The sequence below is a fragment of the Maylandia zebra genome, linkage group LG5, assembly GCF_041146795.1.
Source record: "Maylandia zebra isolate NMK-2024a linkage group LG5, Mzebra_GT3a, whole genome shotgun sequence".
NCBI classification, from domain to species: domain Eukaryota; kingdom Metazoa; phylum Chordata; class Actinopteri; order Cichliformes; family Cichlidae; genus Maylandia; species Maylandia zebra.
In genome coordinates this window covers 37,617,766-37,640,683 of record NC_135171.1, presented here as the reverse complement: position 1 = coordinate 37,640,683, position 22,918 = coordinate 37,617,766, and the positions used below count along the sequence as shown (strand labels likewise).

Here is a 22,918-nt window from a genome sequence, read left to right as displayed (position 1 = left end):
TACAGATTTCACCCAGATTTAAACTTTCCCACTTTTTTATGTTATTTTAATTATTAGATTCTTTTGGCCTTTTCTTTTTGTAGTTGAGCTGATCATGATAACAAATTACATCCTTTGTAGTTGTTGGGTTTTTGTTTTTTGGCAGGGTAAACAAATTATTAAACGAAATTATATTTAGCAATATTTATAAAAAGTTTTTGTGTGCACTTTTTTTTCTTTGCTGCAATTTATTTCAAATGGTGCTTATTGCTTTCGATTGATCATTTATTCTGAAAAATGTTCATCTGCTTCTATTTTCTTAACTGTTTATCCAGTTTGGGGTTGGAGGAGCATTAGAGCGTTTCCCAGCTGACACAGCTTTTAGCTATCCTAAACTATAAATTCAAAGCCCTTAAATCCAGGATGCAATTACAGTCTCACTTGTTTTTACGTCATTACATTCAGTTTTTCTAAGTTGGTTCAGAAGGAAGTTAATGTCATTGTCACGATCATTAGACCTTCTGAATTCCAGCACGTCCAAAACGTTGCTCTGAGCTCTTCCCACAGTCTACAGGGATAAATTAAAATAACAATAATGAATAAGACTGTGTGTGTAAAGACAACAAGTAAGTGCATACAGTTCACCTGTATGCATGCACTTTGGGGACGATCAATCAATCGGATACAGCGAAACGTTAAAGTTAAAATCCACATGCGTAAAATAAAATAAATTCTAAAAACTGCAGTGGCGGATACATGACCAGTTAGTTCTTCTGTTAAGTAACAACTGTTTCCTGAGTTGAGCAGTGCCTTTTGAAAAAGTGTGACAGCACCTTAATGCCAAACATTTATGTCATGTGCAAAATCTCACTTTGTGCAACATGTCAGAAGATAAAAAGTTCCCAGGGTTAACTTTTCAGATGAGTGTACTATGAAGCAAGATTACCGGTAGTGGGTTTCTGTGGAATGCCGAGCTGAAAGCCAAAGTTTTGTGCGCTAATTGAACTTAGCTAGATCACCACAGTCGTTTCAGAATCACCGCGTTTAGAGCGTGCTCTAAGAGCGATAAAGATTTTCTGCAGAAGGAATGTGTTTTATACATGTAACCTGTTGATCCATACCTTTAGGAAGCAGACTCGTTGGGAACATGCGAACATGCAAAAGGCCCTGTGCTGCCAACCTTTCCCAAGTTTGTTTTATACTCTGCGAACTGCAGCTAATTGTGTTTTTAGCCTGTGAGTAAAATCGTGTTCACTTTGATCTGGTGACGAATTAAACTTATTTCTACAACTCATGCATTAGGTCATGTGACCCACCTGAATGAACTGAGTAGCCTATAATATGTTTTATAGTTTCACACTTTGCACCTTTTGTAGTCAACAAGTTAGAAACACACAGCAGCTTCTGATAGCGTACCATAATTTAAAAAAAAAAAACCCCAATCCCATGTCCTCTTTATTTGTTGCATTTTTGTTTAATTTCTTATATCCTGTATGTATCTTAATCACCTATCCCTCTGTCAGAAGTAGGCGACATTCAGTCTTTAAATTCTGTTTGTGGGAATAGTCAAGGGATACATCAAATGCCCCCTTTTTACATGAGCATGCGCAGAGCCTAAAAAAAGAATGGGTTAACAAAGAGAGCTAGTTACCCACCCTCCCCAGCTAATGTAGATGAAGCCTAGCTATACTGGACTTGCTACATAGCAAGTTATATCTCTCAGAGTGTTTTGATTCTAGCCCAGCTCATAGCCTTTAACTAGTCTTTACTTGTCGGACCAACTCTGCAGTGATAGGTGGAAAACACAGTGCCCAGCATTTGGTTAACAATTACACTGAAGCTGGTAACACTTTTATGGCGATTTTCAGTAACTTTGTCTATGTTACTTTCCACACACTAACAATAGATTGCCACTCATATACAGAACGTACAAATTACCCAAAAGGCCACTTCTCTAAAGTGAAAGGCTCAGCTGATAACCCATGACTTCTACTCATTCCATTATCCTACTTAATCCTTCCTGATTTTTTTTAATAGTATACAGTTTAACTCTATGTCTCATAATGGCTTATTTGTGCCTGTCTCCATTGTATGTGACAATTCTAGATCACAGTGAAGATAGGCCCCTGCGTAGTGACAGTGTAGCCTTGTGTTGGTACAAAGCTCTCCGTTTCTACATGAACTCTGTGAACTGCTCTGTTTCCTGCTTATATCAGTTTGCTCATCTGCTGCTCCTCGGCGAGCCGGCCTTTAACTCCAAACTAAGCTGGGGTGTATCACTGCCCCCCTCGGCTGTCCTTAAACGGTTTCAGCCATCGAGAACCAGATGAAAAATACAGCTGTAAGAAAGGGACACAGGCCTGTCCAAGATCACACTCAACTTTTTCATGTATAACTAGTCACTAATATTAAGAGCAGATCGTTAGTTTGTCGGTCCTTCTGTATCCCGCCTTGTAAACGCTACATTTCTTGAACACTTTTCAGGCGATTTCATGAAACTGAACTCGGTTAAACTGATTACACTATAGTGATCAGGGTCACAGTGACATCACAGGAAATATAAACAAATGCTTAATCCAATAAAATAATTATGCGATGGCATTTTATATTTAAAAGGTCAAAGGTAAACTTCACTGTGACATCAGAATGTCCTGCAAAAGCTGACTAAATGCGACAGCAGTAAGTGTTAGTCACATTTGACCAACTTTAACTGCTTTCCCTTTATTATTGTAGGGTCTTTACCTTACAGTATAAAGCGCCTTGAGGCAGCGGTTGTTATGATTTTCCGGTATATAAATATAACTGAACTGAATTGAAGTGAACATTTGTGTGACGAATAGAACGTGTATACGCTACATGTGGTTGCAAACAATTATGTGTTAAGGCTAGCTTAGCACATATTTTGGACTGTTTGCTCAACTTTTGGAGGTCAACACAGCACATGTTGCTTCCTGTGTGAAAGGCCCTGTAAGTTAATGATATCCAACATCTGTAATGCATAATGCGTGGCCCAAAAGGCCCCCAAAAATCCAAAAACATGCGCTGTTGAGAGAGAGAAAGTGAGGAACATACAGACTAGGAGTTTATCACTTCCAGCACAAAGAAACATCTGACATACAACACTGGGTGATTTAGCCAATTGTAACTGGGTAACATAAGTTGACAGATGTAAGCTGAATTGCTAAAACGGTATGAAGTCTTAACTTTTACTGGCTCTACTTTGTTTAAAATGTCTAACCTGTCTGTCCGGCGCCCTTCATGGTCCCCTCGCCTCACAGTGAACAAAAATGGGGAAAAGTTGGAGATAAGCGTCTCTGCAAATTAGATCACGTTGCAGTTATTTAAAAATCAGGACATCAGAAATATTTTGTCTCATTTGATAATAATGATGTCTGGCTGTAGTTTCTCCACACACCTGCCGAAATCTGGGCGTGCACTTCTCCAAACACGCCCGTGCATTCCCAGAAACCTTGTGGATATGTGACGCATGACTATAGGGAGGGAGATTTGATTTATTGTAAATCGTAATTGAAATTAATTAATGCAACTTCAGGTGTTGGTGGAGGTTAACAACCATAAGGTGGTAATTCTTGTTTTTACAATCAGTTACCCTGTTTCCAGTCGCAGAAAGCCGCAGATCTCAGATGTGTTGCTGATCCAAACAAGCTTTTGTCTTTTCAGGAGTTTTATGACCATGCAAAGATCCTCTGGCAGGACGAAGGTGTGCGGGCATGCTGGGAAAGGTCCAACGAATATCAACTCATCGACTGCGCACAATAGTGAGTCTTTGCTTTTCTTATACTATTTTCACCTCTGTACGTACACTAGCAGTTAAATACGGGCACATTTCTAAGAACTTCCTTCTTCGGGTTTTGACACTCAAAGGTGAGACATATAAACCATTTAATGTGTGCTCTGGGGGGGGTTGGGTTGGGTTGTTTCCCTGTGGTTTATGTGAGCTCAATGTGCGAAGATAAATGGTGATAATGAATGCAGTGCTACTTTGTCAAGTGTATTTATTTTGGCTAGTTTATTTTAGTAGTTTTGTAGATCATTTCTTTAGGCTGGAAATAATGATGTGTTGTCTCTTTTTTTTCTTTTCTTTTTTCTTTTTTTTTTTTAAAGGATTTGTGGACTTTGTTATGGTGTTGGTATTTTGTTAGTTGGTCCACCACTTTAGTATTGACTGAAATATTTGAGCTACCATTAAATTGGTTAATATGAAACCTCTGACTCACGTTAGTTGTCCCCAGTGGATAGTTCCCTTGTGGGGACACCAGGGGATTCCCTTTGTAGTTTGGACTAAAACCTTTCTATAAAGGTTAAAGCCACTTTCAGTATGAAATGTTGCAGGCAGTCTATACTTGCAGTTGTGGCTTGTGTATGCCAAAAATGGCATCACAGCTGCTGGTGTGCAGTGTCCTTTGGTGACGTTTTGGTTTGCCATGCACCTTCTAGCTTTTGTAACCTGAAGCCTGCGATTATATGTTCTGCAAAAAAAAAAACCTGCTTAAAACTTAGCAATCGCTTTGTTTGCATACTATTATGACCATTTAAATTTTCTTCTCAGTTTTGACACTTACCCATGCACGTGTTGACATAGCTTATTTATTAAAACATGGATTTTCCACATGGTAACGAGTGCTGTTGAGAGCATGCCAGAGCAACAGATAGCAATAGACCCCAGCACATAGAAAACTTTATAGAAATATTGAATCCTACAGACAATAACTTTGTGCACGTGAAAAACTGAAAATGAAGGCACGCACCGCATGTGGGCAAAGGCTTGATATTCAAGTGTTTATCATTGAAAAGTACACTGCTACTTCTTGTGCTCACATTTATGACTATGGTGCTGTGTTGACGTCACAGTTCCCTCAAGCAGCCACTAATGTGTCAGGCCAAACTGTGGCATAATTAGTAAAAATGTGTTCATTGCATTGGTTCAACTATTGTTCCTATTTTGTGCTAATTAGCAAATATTAGCTTAAATGTTTAGCTAAGGTAGTAAAAACGGTAAATGTTAGTGTCATAGCGTCAGCATTTAGCTTAGAGCACCTCAATGCCTCCATAAAGCCTCAAAGAGCTGCTAGCATGGGTGTAAAGAAGCATCACAGATGGCCGGTGTTGGTCGCACCAATTAATTGCGATTTTGGTCATTTTCTGACTAAAATTTGTGCTCACCCAATCTAAAGTTTCCATGATGCTTGGTTACAGATGTTCCTGCTGTGAATTGGACTGTTGAAAGGTTTCGTTTCCATGTGCTGGCAATTGGTTTTTTCTGTCAGGTGGATTTTTGGTTAGTCTTTGCTAAACAAAGTGCAGACCTTTTGGATGGTGATAGTGTGTGTGTTTTCACTGATGGGGAATTGGTTAATCTTCCTGGAACATCTTTTTGTGTTTTCTGCATTGAAATTTGGAACATATTTAGAGGAACATTAGCTTGAACTTCCCCAACCCGTGCCGCCTGACTCTCCCTCTGCTGTTCCAAGCACGTTATCTTTCCCTTTGGTCTTTGGTCAGTCTGGCTTCATTATAAGACACAAAACGATCACATGCGTCAGTATGGGACGTGTGCTGACTGTTTCATTTGTCGTTGTGTGTTTAAAGCAAGTATCAAATATAAAAGCTCTCATAGCATTATATTCGTCATTTATTGCATGGTCATAGCATGCAATAAATGACTAGATATAACGGTGATGCATGAATTCAAATGGCATATTTTACTGTAGCAGCCGGTTAAGGGGGAACTATTTTTAAACTGCTTCACATATAATTAGTTATCGAGTTTCTAACCTTTGGGTTTAGATCAAAAGAGGAAGGAGTGAAGCAAAAAGTAAAGTTGTACTGCACAAATTCATGTTCAAATTGTAAGACTTTTGATATGTTACAAATAGTTAAATCAACTATTTGATGAAACGCTTAATGAATGACTTTGCCTCCCAGGATTTACTGTTAATCTGTAGGGACTACATGCCACCAGGTCCACCTTCAGCTCTGTGTGGCATGTTTTACATAAAATCTCACTGTAGTAACTCAAGCAATCAAATGAATGAGGAGTGAATTCTGTATACATTTCCAAAAAGTAGAATTAGAAGTTCTACTGCATGTGAAGTTGTACTTTGTGCCGTATTTTTGATGAGTGTACTCAGTTACTTTAGTTACTCAGTTACTGTCTTTGTGAGCGTATGTTGTCATTGGGGGGTGTGTATGCATGTCATTTCCATGTTGCAAATGCGACCACAGTTGTTTGTCGCAGTCACAGTTGCGTGTGTGTGGCACTCTTATGTTTTGTGGGAGGCGGGTGGGCTGACAGCACAGGCTGTCAGTGAGATGATCATGAAAAACCATCACTGTAAGAAGTGTGATTGAACACATGCGGCGTTTCACGCATCTGAGGAGAGACAGCGATTGAAAATGACAAAAGATCGAAAAGAGAGATTGAAATTGAATGAGGGTTTTCCTCTGTTGCAGGAACCCTCTCCTCCCTTCTCCTCTCCTCTGTCCTCTCTTCTCCTCTCCTCTCCTCTTCTCCACACCCAGCAGCCCCAGTGTTATGATGGATCAGATGTTGGGCTGGGTGGCCAGACCGGAAGTGCTCCCCTCCCCCCTCTGTGTGCTTATGTAAACGGAGAAGCAGAGAAAGAGAGAGGGGAGAGCTATTTTTAACCCAGGCAGGCTGCAGAAGGAGAAAGAATGAGCGACTGTGTTAGAAGAGAGAGACAACTTCAGCATTATTGATGAAGGTTGTTAGCATTAAATGAAAATGTCAACCCTGGATCAGCACAGGAAAAGTGAGGCCCACCATGTACACCTCCTGCCTCTCTCTTTGCAAAGATCACCTGACCCGTGTCATGATCGGGGGGGGGGGGGGGATAAAATCAGGAAAAAAAAGGGAAGAAGAAGTTGACATGGCACTGATGCTTTGTCTCTGTGTGATTAGAAGGAAGTCACTGAAGCTTCACCGGTTCTCTTTTTGCTCCGTCATGCTCCGCCGTGATGCATCATTATTGTTGCTGTTTTTCCCCTATGCATTGAGGATGCACTCTAACTGTAAGATGTTCAAATGCAAAGTCCACTCAGTGCCTCGTTGCCCCCTCTGCCCAACAGGGCTGAGGCGAAGGGTTTGTCAGGTTTCTATTGTCTCATCATATACAGTATAGCAGTGTGTAAGTGTCGCTGTAAGTGTAAGAATTTTCAAGATAAGTGGAAAAGAGAAAAAAATCGTAATTTTTATTTATTTATTTTTTCAAATTGCTTTACTCATCACTTCACAGACTCTGTTACCTCATACACATAACAAAGGCGAATCCAAGCTTCTTTTGGGCGCTCCCTTGCTAACAAACAGCATGCCACAGTGGATGGCTTCCCATACTTGATTTATGATTTTTATGCTGGTTATCCTTCCTGACCTAATCTCCGAGGGTTTTTTGTCTCCTGCTCGTCTTGAACCAGGGATCTTTTGCATGTCAGACAAATGCATAAATCACAAATCTATGGGCATAGTACAGCCAGGGGTATTATTCTAAGTTTCTTATATTATTTGTATAATATTCCTAACCTTGCAAATATCCAGGCTTGCAGTGGTAAAATTTGCAAGACAAAAATGGTACATATATCCAGAAAATAAGAGGGATTCTTTGAGATTTAAGACACAAATTTATAAGAAACAGATGTTTAAAAGAAAGAAAAGTTGCTTTTATTTTTGCCGAGCTTCCACATCATGTCAAAGTGGGACGTTAGAGGTTTTGTAGGCCTTATTTGGCGAGTCACAAATACACAACAGTGGTAGTACAGACTGCACTTTCTACAGTTTTACTGCTGCTGCCATGTTGGATTCCAAAGTTGGAGTTGGTGTGACTTTGCTGACTTTCCGAGTGGGAAGTCCAACTGGAGGGGGCGTTTGAGCTGAAAATCCAGTGGAATTCTGACTTTCCACTTCAAATGGCATGCAGCATCATTCCTAATATAAGATGGACTATTCAAATATAGTCTTTTTTGCAGTTGGGGTTAGCAATAAGTGTTTATTTTATAATAACCCTTACATTTCTTATCATCATAAGAAATGTAAAGCATTTTTAAAAACCTCTGTGAAAGGGGAATATCACCTGTCCAAAGCTTCAGTATGGTGAGCGCAAATTATATTATTATTTTAAGAAAGATTTAATTGGATCAAAGATCAAGTTGAAACGTATCTGACTGCTGTTCCCAATTTTATAAACTTTAGGAAATATAAGGTTTGCTTAATTTTTTTCCCCTAAGGGCATGCTGGGTAATCTGGCCAGGTAGTATGGCAGTGTGGAGGAGGCTCTGTGGCTACAGGACACTCAACAAGATGCCATAAAAAAGAGAGGGATTAAAAAGAGAGACTTGTTTAAGTGTTAGATACTTGTTAACTCAGAGAGGGTTAAATATTTGTGTGGTTTCTTTTATTTATGTGGTATTTATTGTATGACAACATGCAATTGTAAAAAGTGCAGCATGGCTAATCTTTTGAAAATACTGCCATATTGCTCAAAAATATTCCCAAACTTTTTCAATAATATCATAAATTTCACGCATTTTTCTTGAGATTTTATTTTTTTACCTAAACCTCTGTAAATTTCAGGATTTTTCCTCATTAATTTACCAAATTAAGAGAAATCACAATTAATTGTTGAATAAGTACCTGATTTTAAATATGTCGAGTCTTGCACATATTTTTGCAAATATTAATTTATAATACACCTCTTTTATTTTATTTTTATTTTTGATATTATTATGGCTTATTGGAGGATCAACTAACTGTTTTAAAGTCATGTCCTTAGTTGTAGCTTCTTGTCATCTCAGTGAAACATCTAAAGGTTACACCTTTTTTCCATGTTTTGTAAGACTTTAGTGTGGGTGGTAAGCAGATTTCATCTTTGGACAGAGACAGATATGCTTCTAAGCTAAGTGGCAGCTTGCTTTTTGTCTGCAGAGGCATCGTCTCCTCCATCTCTAAAAAGCAGATTGCCACCAAATCTGAGCCCTTCCTTCAAATGAGAAGTAGAAAGACGCTTGTACTTGTGGCCTAAAGACAAAGAAATAATGCAAACATGTGGCCAAAAGGAAGTTATGGAAAACTAAGCCAATAATGAGATGTTGCTGACCAGTTGGAGACAACTGCATATTTGGAAACAGTGAACAAAGCTGTACATACTTTAGCACAAGTCCTTTGTAAGCTTTACACAGTCTTCACCTTTTGTGGATTTTTTGAAAATACCATGAATCATTTTGTGTTTGTTTATGATCATTGCTGATCATATGAAGATTGTTTTCCTGTAAGCTCTGTTCCTCACACCGAGAGGAAAAAATTGACTGGAGATCATTCTTTTAACTTTAAGGCAACATCAGCCTGAACTTAAACATTTGCTTCCCTGACTTTGTAACATGTAACAAACTGTACATCCAAAAATAAGTACATTATTCATGTAATTCCTCCGCAGGGGTCTTGTTTCATCTGTCTGACCCTGCTGTCATTTACACCGTCATTCTTCTTTACCTACCCTCTTTCTTCCTGTCTCACCTCCTTACACACACCTTCAGTGTGGAGTGGAGCTGTCAGGAAACAGATAATAAGTGAAATAACGTTAATTGAGTTCACGAGAACACATTACGTAGCTGCTTTTATTCTCAATCTGTGAAAAATATAAATGAAAGCTAATTTGAGAGAAAATGTTTTTTAAGCATTTGCTGAAGCTGTCAGACCGACTTTTATTTCTTTTTTTAAACGATTGATAAAAATGATTTGATGCAGAGCGTGAACTTTCTTCCAGGATATGCACAAGCATGTAAGGCAAGCATAATTGTTTGAGCTTTTCAGCCATGTTGACACACTGAGGTCAAGTAAAAAAAAAAACAAAACCCAAAAAACTGCTGTAATCAGACATGGACAAGTTGCTGGTATAGTAGCCGGTGCACAGCTCCTGGTATGTGGCTTAGTAAACACGGAACAACGTAAAATTGGATAAATTAATTATTTAGTCTCTTGAACCAGAACGATATTGATGTTGTATATTGTTTAGGTCTCCTGTTACCTTATTGTCTGACTGCTTTTTTATTTTTAAATGACAGTATAGAGGTACCCGTTGTGTTAAAATATGACGAGGAGTACCTGACCTGAAGCTGGGAGTGAAGGTGTTTTGTTTTTACAGGCTTTTATTTTGAAGGACTCTTGCGAAACAGACTTTTTTATGCATTATTTTATGAAGCATTCCTTCCATATGCAACACTTTATTAACAAAAAAAATACATAGAATCTTAAACATGAGCCCCAATGAAATGCTAATGTTCCATTTGTTCATATATTAAAGTGGATAAAGTAATAATGTATTTGGGGGGGAAAGTAATTTTCTATTCTATTACTAAAAATTAGTTGTGCCATCTATAATGCAAAATAACGTCAGGATTTTGCATAAAATAATATAAACAGCGCCACGCCATAGATTTGCAACACCAGATGTAGTGGATTTTTAATCTCTGCTATATATTTTGTTTGGTTTTCTTCTTCTCAAATGTTAGGAGTGTCTTTTTTTTAAATTGGGGGTGTTTGTAACTGTAGGAGAAGTCACTCAGAGACGTTACGTTTGTGCCGCCTGGCCATGATACCGGCCGAGAGTTACCACCGTGTTTATTAATTGTGGATTCTTTGAAACGTTATCCCAGCGATAATGTGCCAGAGTCCCCCTAAAGTACTTCTTTGGCACCCTCGTACTCCTCTTCTCTCCCCCCGTCCTTCCTCTGCTCTCGCCTCTCTCTGTCTCTCCGTGATGTGTGGCGGTGTTTGTGCAGGGACAGAAAATGGTTGAGATTGAGTCTCTGACTCATCCTGAAGGAGGAGGGAGGGGAGATGAGGGATGGGGGCAAAGACGAACTGATTTTTTTTGTGTTTTGATGGGGTGGCAGTGTCACTGTGTGTTATCCTGAAGATGTTTAAATGAAATTTCCAGGTGTGTGCAAGCTGCAGATGTTAAATGTGTAAATGTGTTTGGAGACGGGCAGCTGTGGGAAACTTTGCTGCTGCTGCTGCTGTAATCTTGCCGTCTTGTGATTTTTCTGAATGCTGTTTAGATGTCTCGTGTTTACTTAGTTACTTTTCCTTTATTTTTCTTCTTGTCGTTGTCTTTCTTTCATTGAGTTTTGTATTCTTTTTTACTTTACTGTACGGGATTTGTATTTTCCTTTCTGGTCCTTTGGGGGGTTTTCTTCATTTTTATGCCTCATTTAAGGTTTCTTCGTGACTTTTCTCTGGGCTTTGTCTCGCTTTAAAAAGTTTTCTTCATGCTCTTGTTTGTTTCTTTTTTGCTTTCTTTTATTCTTTGATTTCTGATCATTTGTTCATCAATTAATTTCATTTTTTGTCACGTTTCTTTCCCCTCTTTGTCAGTTTCTTTAAAGTTTTTATGCTCTCCTTTTACTTTTCTCTTTATGTTCTTTTTTTCCTCTAAACTTTCCATTCTTTTATTAATGTTTCACTATCCTGTTCATTTTTTTTTATTTTTATCTTTGATTCTTCTCTTTCGTTCTCTTTTTGTCTTTCTCTTTCGCTCTGTTCTCGTCTCCTCCTACCTTTCCTACTCTTATAATCTGTTCACTTTTCTCTGTTTTCCTCGTGTGTTAGTTCTTTAATTGCCTTCCTTCTTTTTTTGTCCTTTTCTTCTCTCGCGCACTTTTCCCTCTGTTTCCTCTAACCCACTCCATTCCCTGAATTTCTTTCTTTCTGTCTCTTTGTTGCTCGCTCCATTCCTCTCTGTCCCCTTCTTCTGCCTTTCTTCCCTTCTTTTCCCTCTCCTCTCTCTGTCTGTCTCTCCCTCTCTCTGGCCTCTCTCCAGCAGCACAAGATTTGGAGCCGATTGTCTATTTATAGCGCCTGTGGTTCTGTCGCCATGACAACCAAGCTGGAGGCCAGGGCGCCAGGGAGCTATTTTTGGAGCAGCTCTGTAATGTCAGACATAGCCTTCTCTCTCTTTCTTCCCTCTCTCTCTGGATGTGGTGTGTGTTTGATTAAGGATCGGCTGGCGAAGCCTTCGGTTTGGTCAGCTCGTCGCAGTGTGAAGCGCTAACGTACAAAGAAGCGGTAACCCCCTCAAGTCTTGCACCGTCCCCCTCCCCCCACCTACCTATTACCTCCACCTTGAGGAAGCACCGAGACCATTTTTTTGTTGGGTTTTTTTGTATTTATTTTTTTGAGTGGGCTCGGTGCTTCAGAGGCTTGTAAAGCTTCAGTTTTCTCTCGTGCAGCTGAGATTGATTTCAGGCGCCTTAAGTGACACGTTTGAGTGTCTGCAGTGAGATTTGCAGCAACAATAAAGACACAATTTAAAGCCCTGTTAACGTAAAAAAAAATACTAAACTGCATTTTTTTGTAAATCTGAAAAAACAAATTTAAGTGTTAATAAATGGCCAAATTATTGTCAGTAAAATTGACACTAAACTATATTTAAGGATTTAATACTTAAATTTACAATTTTAAAATGTATCCTTTTTTTTGTAAACTTCTAATAATCTTTTAATTTGTTTTCACAGTTTTCCTGTTTTACAGTTTTACTGTTAATCAGCTTCTCGGGAATGTGCATTTTCTGTATTTGTAAAGGTTTTTGAGCGTCTTCATTTTTTACTTTTGTGTAAAGACATGGTGGTTGAACTTCTGAAAACTTGCTTGGACATGAATAGATTTGAGGAGATGTGGAAAGAGGCGCTTTTTAGGGACGCAATCCTGCTCGCTGATTTGTGTGTGTCTGCGTGTGTGTTGTCACACAGCGGAGCTGCTCGGACGCGGTGGGGCAAAGTTTTCCAGATGCTGTGTGTTTGTATCTTGTTATACTACAAACCCTGATACAGGTTAAAATACTTTAATTATTACTCTGGTACTATTAAACTGTTAACACAGTTAATGTGTTCTTTGATCAAATACTGGCTTTTTTTTTTTTTTAAAAGAGACATTTCATAACTGTTTCTCATATGAAGGTAATTTAAAATTAAAGTACTATGATCTGAAAATTTGGCTCCCTAAAAACATAAAAACCTGCTCCGTCCTGTTACGTTTGATCTGTTTCTGTTTTATCCTTACCAGCTGTAAGGTTGCAGGCCGGACGACACAGTTGTGTGTCAGAGTAATCTAATACTGAGTAGAGATGAGGACGTATGAAAGCTCATAATCTGAGTAATCCTTTGTTCTAATACTGCCACTTTTACAAGATAAATGCATTATGGGAGTGTTGTCAGCTATGTTGGGACAGTGCGCTGCTGCTGTTACGTTTTTTTTGTTTGTTTGTTTTTCAACACATGAAAAAAACAAAAACAACTTCATCATGTTCAAAATTACACGTGCAAAGCAGATCCAGTTAAAAGGTGTTTTCATAGCAGTCCAATAGGCTTTAATTATTGTAGCAATAATATAGAAGAAATTTGGTAATTGAACTTTTGTTAAAAAAAAGTCTATTTTTTAAAATATAATTGATAAAACATGTGATTTTTATTTTATAAATTTGAACAAGCATATTTAAATATCCTTCAGGGTTGTTTGTGTGGCAATAAAACAATGAATCCAAATAAAGAATTGAAGTAAATATGACATTTTAAAAATATGTAAATGCTAGAGTATTTATTTTTCATTTTTCCACAATCGTGGCCTACATTTATTGTATCTGCAAAAAAGAAGAAGAAAAGAAACCCAAAGAAAACAGAAGAATGAATTTTAGCTTTTCTTGTAAATACTGGGTCATTTTTAGCTACCAGACAAGTGACCTGTGTATATTTCCAGAGTTTAAGTCACCCTGTCTGCTGCCCAGAATAACCCTGTGGATATACATAACACCGTAGACCTCTCTGTTACTGGGGCAGCCACTATTATTTAGTTCATCTTAGTAGGCATGGTTATTATTGGCACTTCTCCTATTAATAGGGAGAAGTGCTAAAAATTGAGCAGTGTGTTTGTCCTGGGCGTGTTGATGCCTCAGACCGGAGCTGTAGATAAACAAGATTTTGGCCTCAGCAGATGTTGGGGGCAGGCATGTTAACTCTCATCATTAGAGCTGTAGCTTTCACCTTCACCCAAAATGAAAGTTTTGTTGTTGAGGTGCTCACTAATAATGTAATGTTATGGGCTGAAGTTTGACTCGAAGGTGCTGAGGTGTGGGAGCACCTGAGCCACTTGGCCCCTGCAGAGAGCGGCTGGTACCAGACCGGCTGACTGCCTAATGGTCTTTCTGTGTGTTTTACATGAATATCTGTGTCAGTGCGCATTTGTGCAGAGAAATGCGCATGGCCCGCTCTTTGTCTCTGCGAACCCTTTCTCCTCCCTCTCCTTCCTGGCTCAGGGGTCTTTTTGTCCGTTTGTCCAGCACTGTAGCGCCTGCAGACGCAGCCCCCCGTTCCTCTCAGTGTGTTACCTGCAGCCCTTCTGTCACATTTCACCCCTGCCCGCAACATTCCTAGTTATCTCAGAGGGGGCTGCATACCTGTTCTCTGAGAGGCGGCTGCAGGCCAGTGTCTTGCCTTGCTAGTTGTAAGAATAGAGCGTAGACAATTATTCAAAGCAGACAGCCGGGCGGGCCGGGGAACAGAGTGGGAACGCAGTATGTTAGCAACTACTCTGTAACAAGCAGTCAGGGATTACTTAAAGCATTTTGGTTGGTGAAGCTTTGCAGAGATTTAAAATAAAATTGGTTAGATGAAGTTGCAAGCAGTGCTTTAACACATCAAAGCCATGTCTGTTCATTTTTTTTTTAATTAGCAAGCATTAACTGTGTGGCTACACTTTAACACTACTGCACTATAACCCTCATCCCTGCTTAAAACATGCTGCTCAGGGGAAAGCTTTAATATTTAAATATTGTTCCGGAATTTTGTGAAGTAGAAATGCATCAGAATAAGGTACATTAAAGTACATTAAGGTTAAAGTACAATAAGGTACAATAAAGTACATTTAGCATATTTGGTGTTTTATTTTAACAATTTGTATGGAGGTAATTTTCAAGTTTCTTTCTACAGAAAGACTCCCATTGCATTTCAAGCTATATCTGTCGGAGACCCTGTAATTATTTGTACTGCATTTCACGTCCATTCAGTATTTACTTGAGATCTTGTTGTTTAATATAACATGGTAACACACACGAGGAAGGGCTAAAGTTTAATATGCAAATGTTTAAGTTTGAGAGCAGAATCCGTGATTGAAACATTTGCATGATATTAAAGCTGCGATTGTGAAGTTTTCAGCTCAGTTTCTGTAGGAAAACTGCAGCACTTGTGCTCGATCAGTGCAGGCGAGTGCGACACTGCTGCTTAAAGATAATCACCAAATTCCTTTCGGTATAACTGGCCTGAATTCAGCTCACTCCTCTTTCCATGCCACAGCTGAGCAACTCTTCTTTGATAATGTTTACCTCTTTACATCTGAAAGTCCCGTCTGGACAGCTTGGAAGTTTAATTTTCCACCTTCATTTTATTTACATGCATGTGCAGTGGCTCGAAGGGAGATGATAGGGAAGTTGTTTTTTTTTCCTGTGTGAAAATCTTATTAATGCTGGTGTGCATGTACACGACGGGTACTAGTGTAAAAGTGTCTGTGGTCCAGACAACTCCGAAAGAGTCGTCAGGCTGCCTCACACACCTTGAAAGCATACACCCGTTCACACAGACCATTAACATGCATTTGGGTAGGCGCTCTTCAAAATATGAACGCGCTGTAGGCCTGCATACCCACCCACGCACACACACACACACACACACACACACACACACACACACACACTTCTCCTTCTGTGCAAGTACTACTACAGCAGCTCCATTGACGAGGCTTCTTCAGTCTGACAGAGCAAACGGCTGCCGGTGACTCAGACTGGCTGCCTCTGATCTCGCTGCGATTTCAAACACTCGCCCCCTCGTGGCCATCCAGGGACTCATATCCTCCATGTTTCCCGAGCTCTCATTGCTGTGCTCGGCAGCAGCGCTCGGCCTGTGTTTGTGTGCGTTTTTGAAGCCAAACTCTTCCAGTCTGATAGGTTGGTGAGTTAAGGAGGATTTTAAGTTGCGTTTACAGTTCAGTAGGTTTTATTTTGAAGATTACTGTGGTTAGTTAAAATGGACTGATTTACTGTGAAAGTAAGCAATACATTAGTTTTATTGTAATATTGTATATATATTTTTTCTATACAGTTCCAGCTGAGATTTAAAAGCTTTTGTGTTGTCTTTGCAGCTTCCTAGACCGGATTGATGTGGTCAGGCAGAACGACTACACACCCACTGATCAGGTGAGGCAGTCAGCACTCAAACACCAGTTATAACAGTTTTTATCATTTTTATTTAGTTTTGTGAGTTTCAGTTATATTCTGTTATTTTATTGTTTAAAAATGTTCACCAGTGTTTAGTATATTCTATAATGTTCAAATTGAGCAAAAACGAAAATGGAGAGTAGTTTTTGTTTTCTATTCCAGTTAATCAAAATGTTTTTTTCTTTTGTAGCTTTCATTTTTTGAGTTTTAGTTCACTGTAATAACACAAACAGGATTGAAGGTGATGAACCACCAGAGCAACGCCTGCCAGACATTTGCATTTATTCACCAAACTCAAATAATATTGCAATAACAACCTGTAAGCAGATTTTCAGGTTCCCATCATGACACACTCATGCTCTGTGTATATTATTTGGAGGCACCTGTGCCTTCCCTTCTGTGACGTGTCAAAGTTTAATCTTGGGGAAACTCGAGAAGAAGTAAAAAGTGTGAGTGTGTTTAACTGTGTAGCCGGAACCAGACAAAGGATGTGAACTGCAGTACACGTCATATCATACGTGAAACGAGCGTGTGCAGATGGAGAAGTTCACGTCCCAACGACCCGTGTGGACGTGGAAAGCATGAAGAGACCTTCATGACGGCATTGTAATTACGCATCACCACTGAGGGCAGCAGAGCCGTGCACAGGGCATGTTTGCATATAGAAAATGTGTGTCGTTGTGTTTGCAGAAAATTATAATTACCACATTTGTGGCAGTTTTTAAAATCATAGTTGGTGAATACTTTCTAGATTTTTATGTACAATCAGCTGTGATTAGCGTAGAAGCGAGTAAGAACAGTGCCGTGGGAAATGGAAAGTGAATATAGAAAAATTAAAAGTAAAATGAGTGTGGAATTTATCTGCTTTTATTTGATTTAGATAGCCAGATAAAACTTTGAATTTGATTGTTTTTGACCTGTTTTTACAAAAGATCTACTCATCTACAAACACTATTCATTATTAGGTGTTATTATTCAGTATGTCTTATTGAAAATGGACTATATGCACAGCTTCTTTTTAAAATTATTTTATTTATAATGTGTATCAATACGGATAAGTGCATAATATGAACTGTGTCACACATCCCGGCATTTAAGTTTAAATGCTGTTCCCTAGATGGACTTTCAAGACGCACGCATCAGTTATCTTTATTTGTTTTATTTCCTCACGAAAGTCGACTTCTTGCCCATTTACTGCCATTTTATGCTTCATTGTCCACTTGTGCTTCCTTTAACCCTCCTACTCCTTTTTTTTTTTTTCTCAGGACCTGCTAAGATGCAGAGTACTGACATCTGGGATCTTCGAGACAAGATTTCAAATAGACAAAGTTAATTTCCAGTGAGCAACCTCAATGTTTATTTATCACGATGTGTGCGATAGAGCGAAAGTAAAAAAGTCAAATAAAAGGATTAATACTGTTTTAAAAGTGTAAATATAAAACTTTTTAACTTCCTCTGTCTCTCAGTATGTTCGACGTTGGAGGTCAGAGGGATGAACGGCGAAAGTGGATCCAGTGTTTTAATGGTAGGAGATGATCCTGAATTATTTCTGAAGTATCTAACACTCACTTTGCTGCTTTTTTCATGTCATTGGGTTTATAAAGTTACTAAAGCAGATATATATGTAGTGTTCAGCAATCCGTAACTGGATTGAAGCATGTGCGTTCATTTAAAGTCCAAGTTGAGAACAAGGTTGTGTATCTTGAGTTTTTGGGTATTTTTATTCATAGTGGTTTTATTAATCCTGCTCTGTGTTGTGTGCCGCAGATGTGACAGCTATCATCTTTGTGGTGGCGAGTAGCAGCTACAACATGGTGATCAGAGAAGATAATCAGACTAACAGACTACAGGAAGCCCTCAATCTTTTCAAGAACATTTGGAACAACAGGTCGGAGACAAATTTTTCTTTGGACACATTTCTTTCTTTTCTGTTTTTGTCTTTTTTTGTTTGAAGGTGAGGAGAGAAAAGGGAGTCATAAAAGCCAAGAAATGTTGCTAAAAAGACTATAGAAACTAAATGCTGTGACACTTTGGTCCCTTTCTAGCTCCCTTTATGTAGAAGGTAAAGGGAGCAGACATAAGAGCAACTTAAGAGTGAAGTATATGATTACTGTGACTGGTAGTTTTCCATTGTTTGGGCTAAAAGAAAGTCATATACAACAATACAATACAATAATAAAACTTTTACTTTGAGTTGAGAGGAATGCCTAGTTACAAGCCATCTTGCACACAGCAGGGAAATACGGGGGAAAAAACAAAGATAAAATAGGATCAAAAGAACATGAGACATGATGTGAGCTTTCTGTTAGCTGTGCAAATGAAAACACAAATCAAGCTGGGAAGGTTTGTCATCTGAGGGGCTGCTGCTTTTGCTAGTTTGGTAAGAGAAGTCATTTCTTTTCAGAGATAAGTACAGTAAATTTAAACAAAGCGCTCGATACGTTTACGTGAACGGTGCACTAAAAAATTCTTCTGAAAATCAAGAAAATGTGAAATTTCTGATTCAGGGTGTATATGTAGAGGGACAAAGCTCTGAGCAGACACCATGTCCGCCTTTGACTCCATATGGGCTGTTTATGGCAGAAGCTCTAAGACCTTTTTAACCCAGAACTCCAGAGAGTAAATTATTGCCGTGTTCTCCAGCCAAAGTCTATTAAAATGTAATTTCTACTTTTAAAACAGTGACTCTCCAGCAACACATGTTTTGGGTCTGAAACTAACCTTGGTCTGAACTTGCTCACTTCCCTCCGCAGGTGGCTACGGACCATTTCTGTAATCCTCTTCCTGAACAAACAGGACCTGCTTGCTGAGAAGGTTTTGGCAGGAAAATCTAAAATTGAGGAGTATTTCCCAGAGTTTGCACGCTACACTACGCCTGATGATGGTAAGGCTGGCGCTCTTAGATCTGCTCATCTTCATCTTGCTGTCAGTCTTTTTTTCCCCCCAAACATTATCCCTGATGATATAACATCCCCAGAACTGTCCACTTTAATACAATAATATTTATATAGCTCCTGTTAACAACTTTCATCTCAAGGAACAAGTTAGAGAGCGTACAACATCAGAGGGAGAAGCTGTATTATCCAAAAGTTCACTATGAACAGGCACTCCAGAGAGACCACCAGCAGACCGAGACTCAAAGAGGGGAAACAATCCAGAGATGACAAAGAAACGGAAGCGTGGCTACAGCATGAACAAAAAACTGGAGAGTACACTTTATGATGTGCAGATGTTGCATATAAACCGACCAGAGCCAAAGCCAGAATAACAAAGGGATGGTTCATGATCACCTAATACAGTCCTCCCTGGGAGCTGGTTCCACAGCAAAGCAGCCTGATAACTGAAGGCTCTGCCTCCTGTTATCCAGTTAGATCGTGTGTCCGTGTGACTTCACGGCCGGAGCTCTTGGTTAGTTTGAGTTCTGAGTGCTCCATCGAAATGTCACACATGCTAACGCCCGCAGTGCACTGACATGTTAATATGTAAACATGCTGAGGTTTTTCTCCTCACGCTCAGTGAGAATCAGTAGTTACGGTCCTGAGATCAAGTAAAGTATTGGCCATTTTTACCAGTTTAACTCTAATGTGGTTTATTCTGTGGTAACAGTGCTGCACCGTGTGACTATTTAATGCTGCAGCGTGAAGGTGACTCGAATGTGACCAGATTTCTTCTTCCAACAGCAATACCAGAGCCAGGTGAAGATCCCCGTGTTACCAGGGCAAAGTACTTCATACGGGATGAATTTCTGGTGTGTACAAAAGTCAAAGAGGCAAAACCTGTTTTGCCTCTTTGACTTTAGTTTCCCTTTTTTCTATTCTTTATATGACATAAAAGACTAATATGAGGTTTGAGTTATATTCCTGACAAAATTCCTTTAGAGGCTGATTTACATGGGATGTGGTTTCCAAATTGGCTTGAACTCCACTCAGTCTCTCTACTCTGGCACTGCTGAAGGAGCTAAACATAGTTTCAGTGTTTTTGAGCATTTGATGGACCACTTATGTCCCAGAGATGTAGATTTTGTCACTAAACCAGAGTACATAAACTATCAATGTGTATCAGTGGGTGAGTATAATACCTGCCACTGGAAAAAAGTTCTCCCTCAGTTTGGTGTTAGAATAATTATATTTTAATGAGTATACTGCATATATAAGTGTTCTCTGATTTTCGCCCATAAGGTTTTTTTTAACTTTGGATATTAGGAATGTATGACAGCTCAATAGTTACATTAAAAAAATACATGATAATATAGAAACGATAATATACAGATACTCCCTTCTATATAATAAAAAGTGGTAGACAAGTTTAGATCAGCGTTACTCTGCGGGCATCGTCAGTACCAACTAGTCTTTGTGTGTCTCTTTTCTCAGAGGATCAGCACAGCCAGCGGAGACGGGCGGCATTACTGTTATCCCCACTTCACCTGTGCGGTTGACACAGAAAACATCCGCCGCGTCTTCAATGACTGTCGCGACATCATACAGAGGATGCACCTACGGCAGTATGAGCTCTTGTGATTGGCAGCGGCGTCCAATCTTACCTAACTACCTATCATCATACCTAGCTAAACACCCCCTCCCGACCAGTTAGCCAATCACTCATCCACTTCCACCAACTTCACCTAACATCTGAGCAAGCAACTGAGCGCCTTGCCCTCCCCTCCACTCCGATACAGCTTCTCCCGATAAACACAACTGCAGAAAAGCTGAACAGCGGAAAGACTCTTTTCAAAACAAAGGAAACGTTGTTACAGATACACCACATCATCAACTATCAGCCTGGACTGACTGCTGTACTCAGCCACACTTTGACCCAGGAAAGAGGGTCAGGACTGGAATCCCTGAGTGTAGGCGAACTCTCCTTTTAGCTCTCTCTCAGTTAAATGAACACACATGCTCACAGGTACACAAACACACACAGATATGAGAGACGACTTCAGATAGGTTTTAATACAGCAGTAAGACGCATACACTCTCACAGAGCCTTTCAAAAGTCAAGTTCTACTGCTTTCCAAAGTCGGCAGAGGCTAAATTGAATAATGCCTTCTGAGAGGGACGAGTTTATTCACCTAGTGCTGAACACGAAGGAAGGGAACGGCGGACAGCGAGGGTGGCAAAATGATACAGAGGAGGGCTGTTTTGTGCCCAGAGATGGACAGATGGACTAATTGACTAATGGCTGCCTGCGGACGTGAGCGTGACTCTAACAGAAGACCACACGGCTCTTCAAGAATCCAACCAAGGAGGGATGCAGAAAACAACAACAGAAAAAAAGAAAAAAAAATAAACAAGATGAATATCATACAATGCATAAACTCATGCATACCAGTGAACTTCATGCAGTGCAAAAAATCCAAGCTATATATATAGATATTTATATATGTGTGTATATAAATATGTATATATATATATATAAATATATAAATATAAATATTATATATTCCTGTAATAACGCAATTCAACTTTTAAGTTTTTGTTAGTTTTTACCCCATGTTGTGTGTGGGTGTACACTGTGTGTGTGAGATCTGCCTTTGTGCACCATTTAAACCTCCAACAGCCACACACACACATACACACATATATAAAATATATACATCCTCGCCCCCTTTGCTCCTGCTGCTATTTGACAACTATTGAATATGTGGAATTTTTATTTAACAAGGAAAGCATGACGACGCAAAAGGAACGTACGAAGTTGAAGAAACGACTCGTCGGGGCTGGATGCGACATTCTGACCTGGCAGCACACACGGACACACTAACACACACACCCGTGCACATGCACTCACAGGCCTCCTTGTCCACACTATGACCCACCTCCACACCGTTTACCTTTCGTCTTGTTCTCTCACTTCTCCCATTCCCACCTCCTCCCTTCCTGGCTTTAAGTACGTCTGTCTTTATTTTACTGCTGGACTATTATTCCTGTACAGACTGTAAAATGTATTATTTTGTACAACTTTATTGAAAAAAAAAAAAAAAAAAACTTGTAGAAGATCCCTGTGCCTTGATCACGACTGTACGTGTAAAAATGAGCTAATATGTAAGTTATGTTTCACTGCGCTGTACAGCTGGACGGGTCTGTCCCACCTCGTCCGGGCTAGCTCACCCCTCCCGCTGGGGAGGGTGGTTGTGGGGTGGAGGGGGACGGGGAACGGGCATCGGATCGGGCGGAGGCCTTTCGTCTGTTGCTTAGTTTCCATTTTATTCCCACATTTGTTTGTTCGTTGATTCATTTGTTTTGTTTTGACTCTCCTCTGGTTTATATGATAGCGTTGGAAAAAAGAAAAATGAAGGAAAAAAGATAAGAAGACACACCACTTTAATGCTGTGTAGTGAACGATACTGAATCCTAACACAATTTAATATATATATATAAAATATATGTCAGATTTTATATTTTATATATATGTACTGTACACTTACCTCCCCATCACCCTTGTGAGCTGTCGCCCGGGTTTCCTTTGCTTTCTGTCCGTAACCTGCAAATATTTTCAGGTGGTGGCAATTCTGGGTGCAGCGGGGTGGGTGTTCATTTCTCTTTTTTTTATTTTTAGCTTTAACTCTTTTGGAGAGGAGGGAAATATCCAGTTGCAAAACATTGCTTGTTTCTACATAAACCAAATTCTTTTTGCTCAAACAAGAGGAA

The 22,918-nt window shown here is 39.4% G+C and overlaps 1 protein-coding gene across 2 annotated transcripts in view; it reads left to right on the top strand.

Annotated features, from left to right (window-relative positions):
• LOC101467861 (guanine nucleotide-binding protein G(s) subunit alpha) overlaps window positions 1-22,616 on the top strand; it is a 55,334-nt gene extending 32,718 nt beyond the window's left edge. For both annotated transcript variants that reach the window (XM_076884307.1, XM_004547670.5), the window contains 8 exons: window positions 3,661-3,758; window positions 16,196-16,250; window positions 17,537-17,610; window positions 17,738-17,796; window positions 18,039-18,159; window positions 19,025-19,155; window positions 19,952-20,019; window positions 20,642-22,616. In XM_076884307.1, coding sequence (XP_076740422.1) covers window positions 3,661-3,758; window positions 16,196-16,250; window positions 17,537-17,610; window positions 17,738-17,796; window positions 18,039-18,159; window positions 19,025-19,155; window positions 19,952-20,019; window positions 20,642-20,788 — 753 coding nt within the window. In that variant the 3' untranslated portion in view covers window positions 20,789-22,616. The remainder of the gene's footprint in view (window positions 1-3,660; window positions 3,759-16,195; window positions 16,251-17,536; window positions 17,611-17,737; window positions 17,797-18,038; window positions 18,160-19,024; window positions 19,156-19,951; window positions 20,020-20,641) is intronic.
• Window positions 22,617-22,918: the final 302 nt, after the last annotated feature.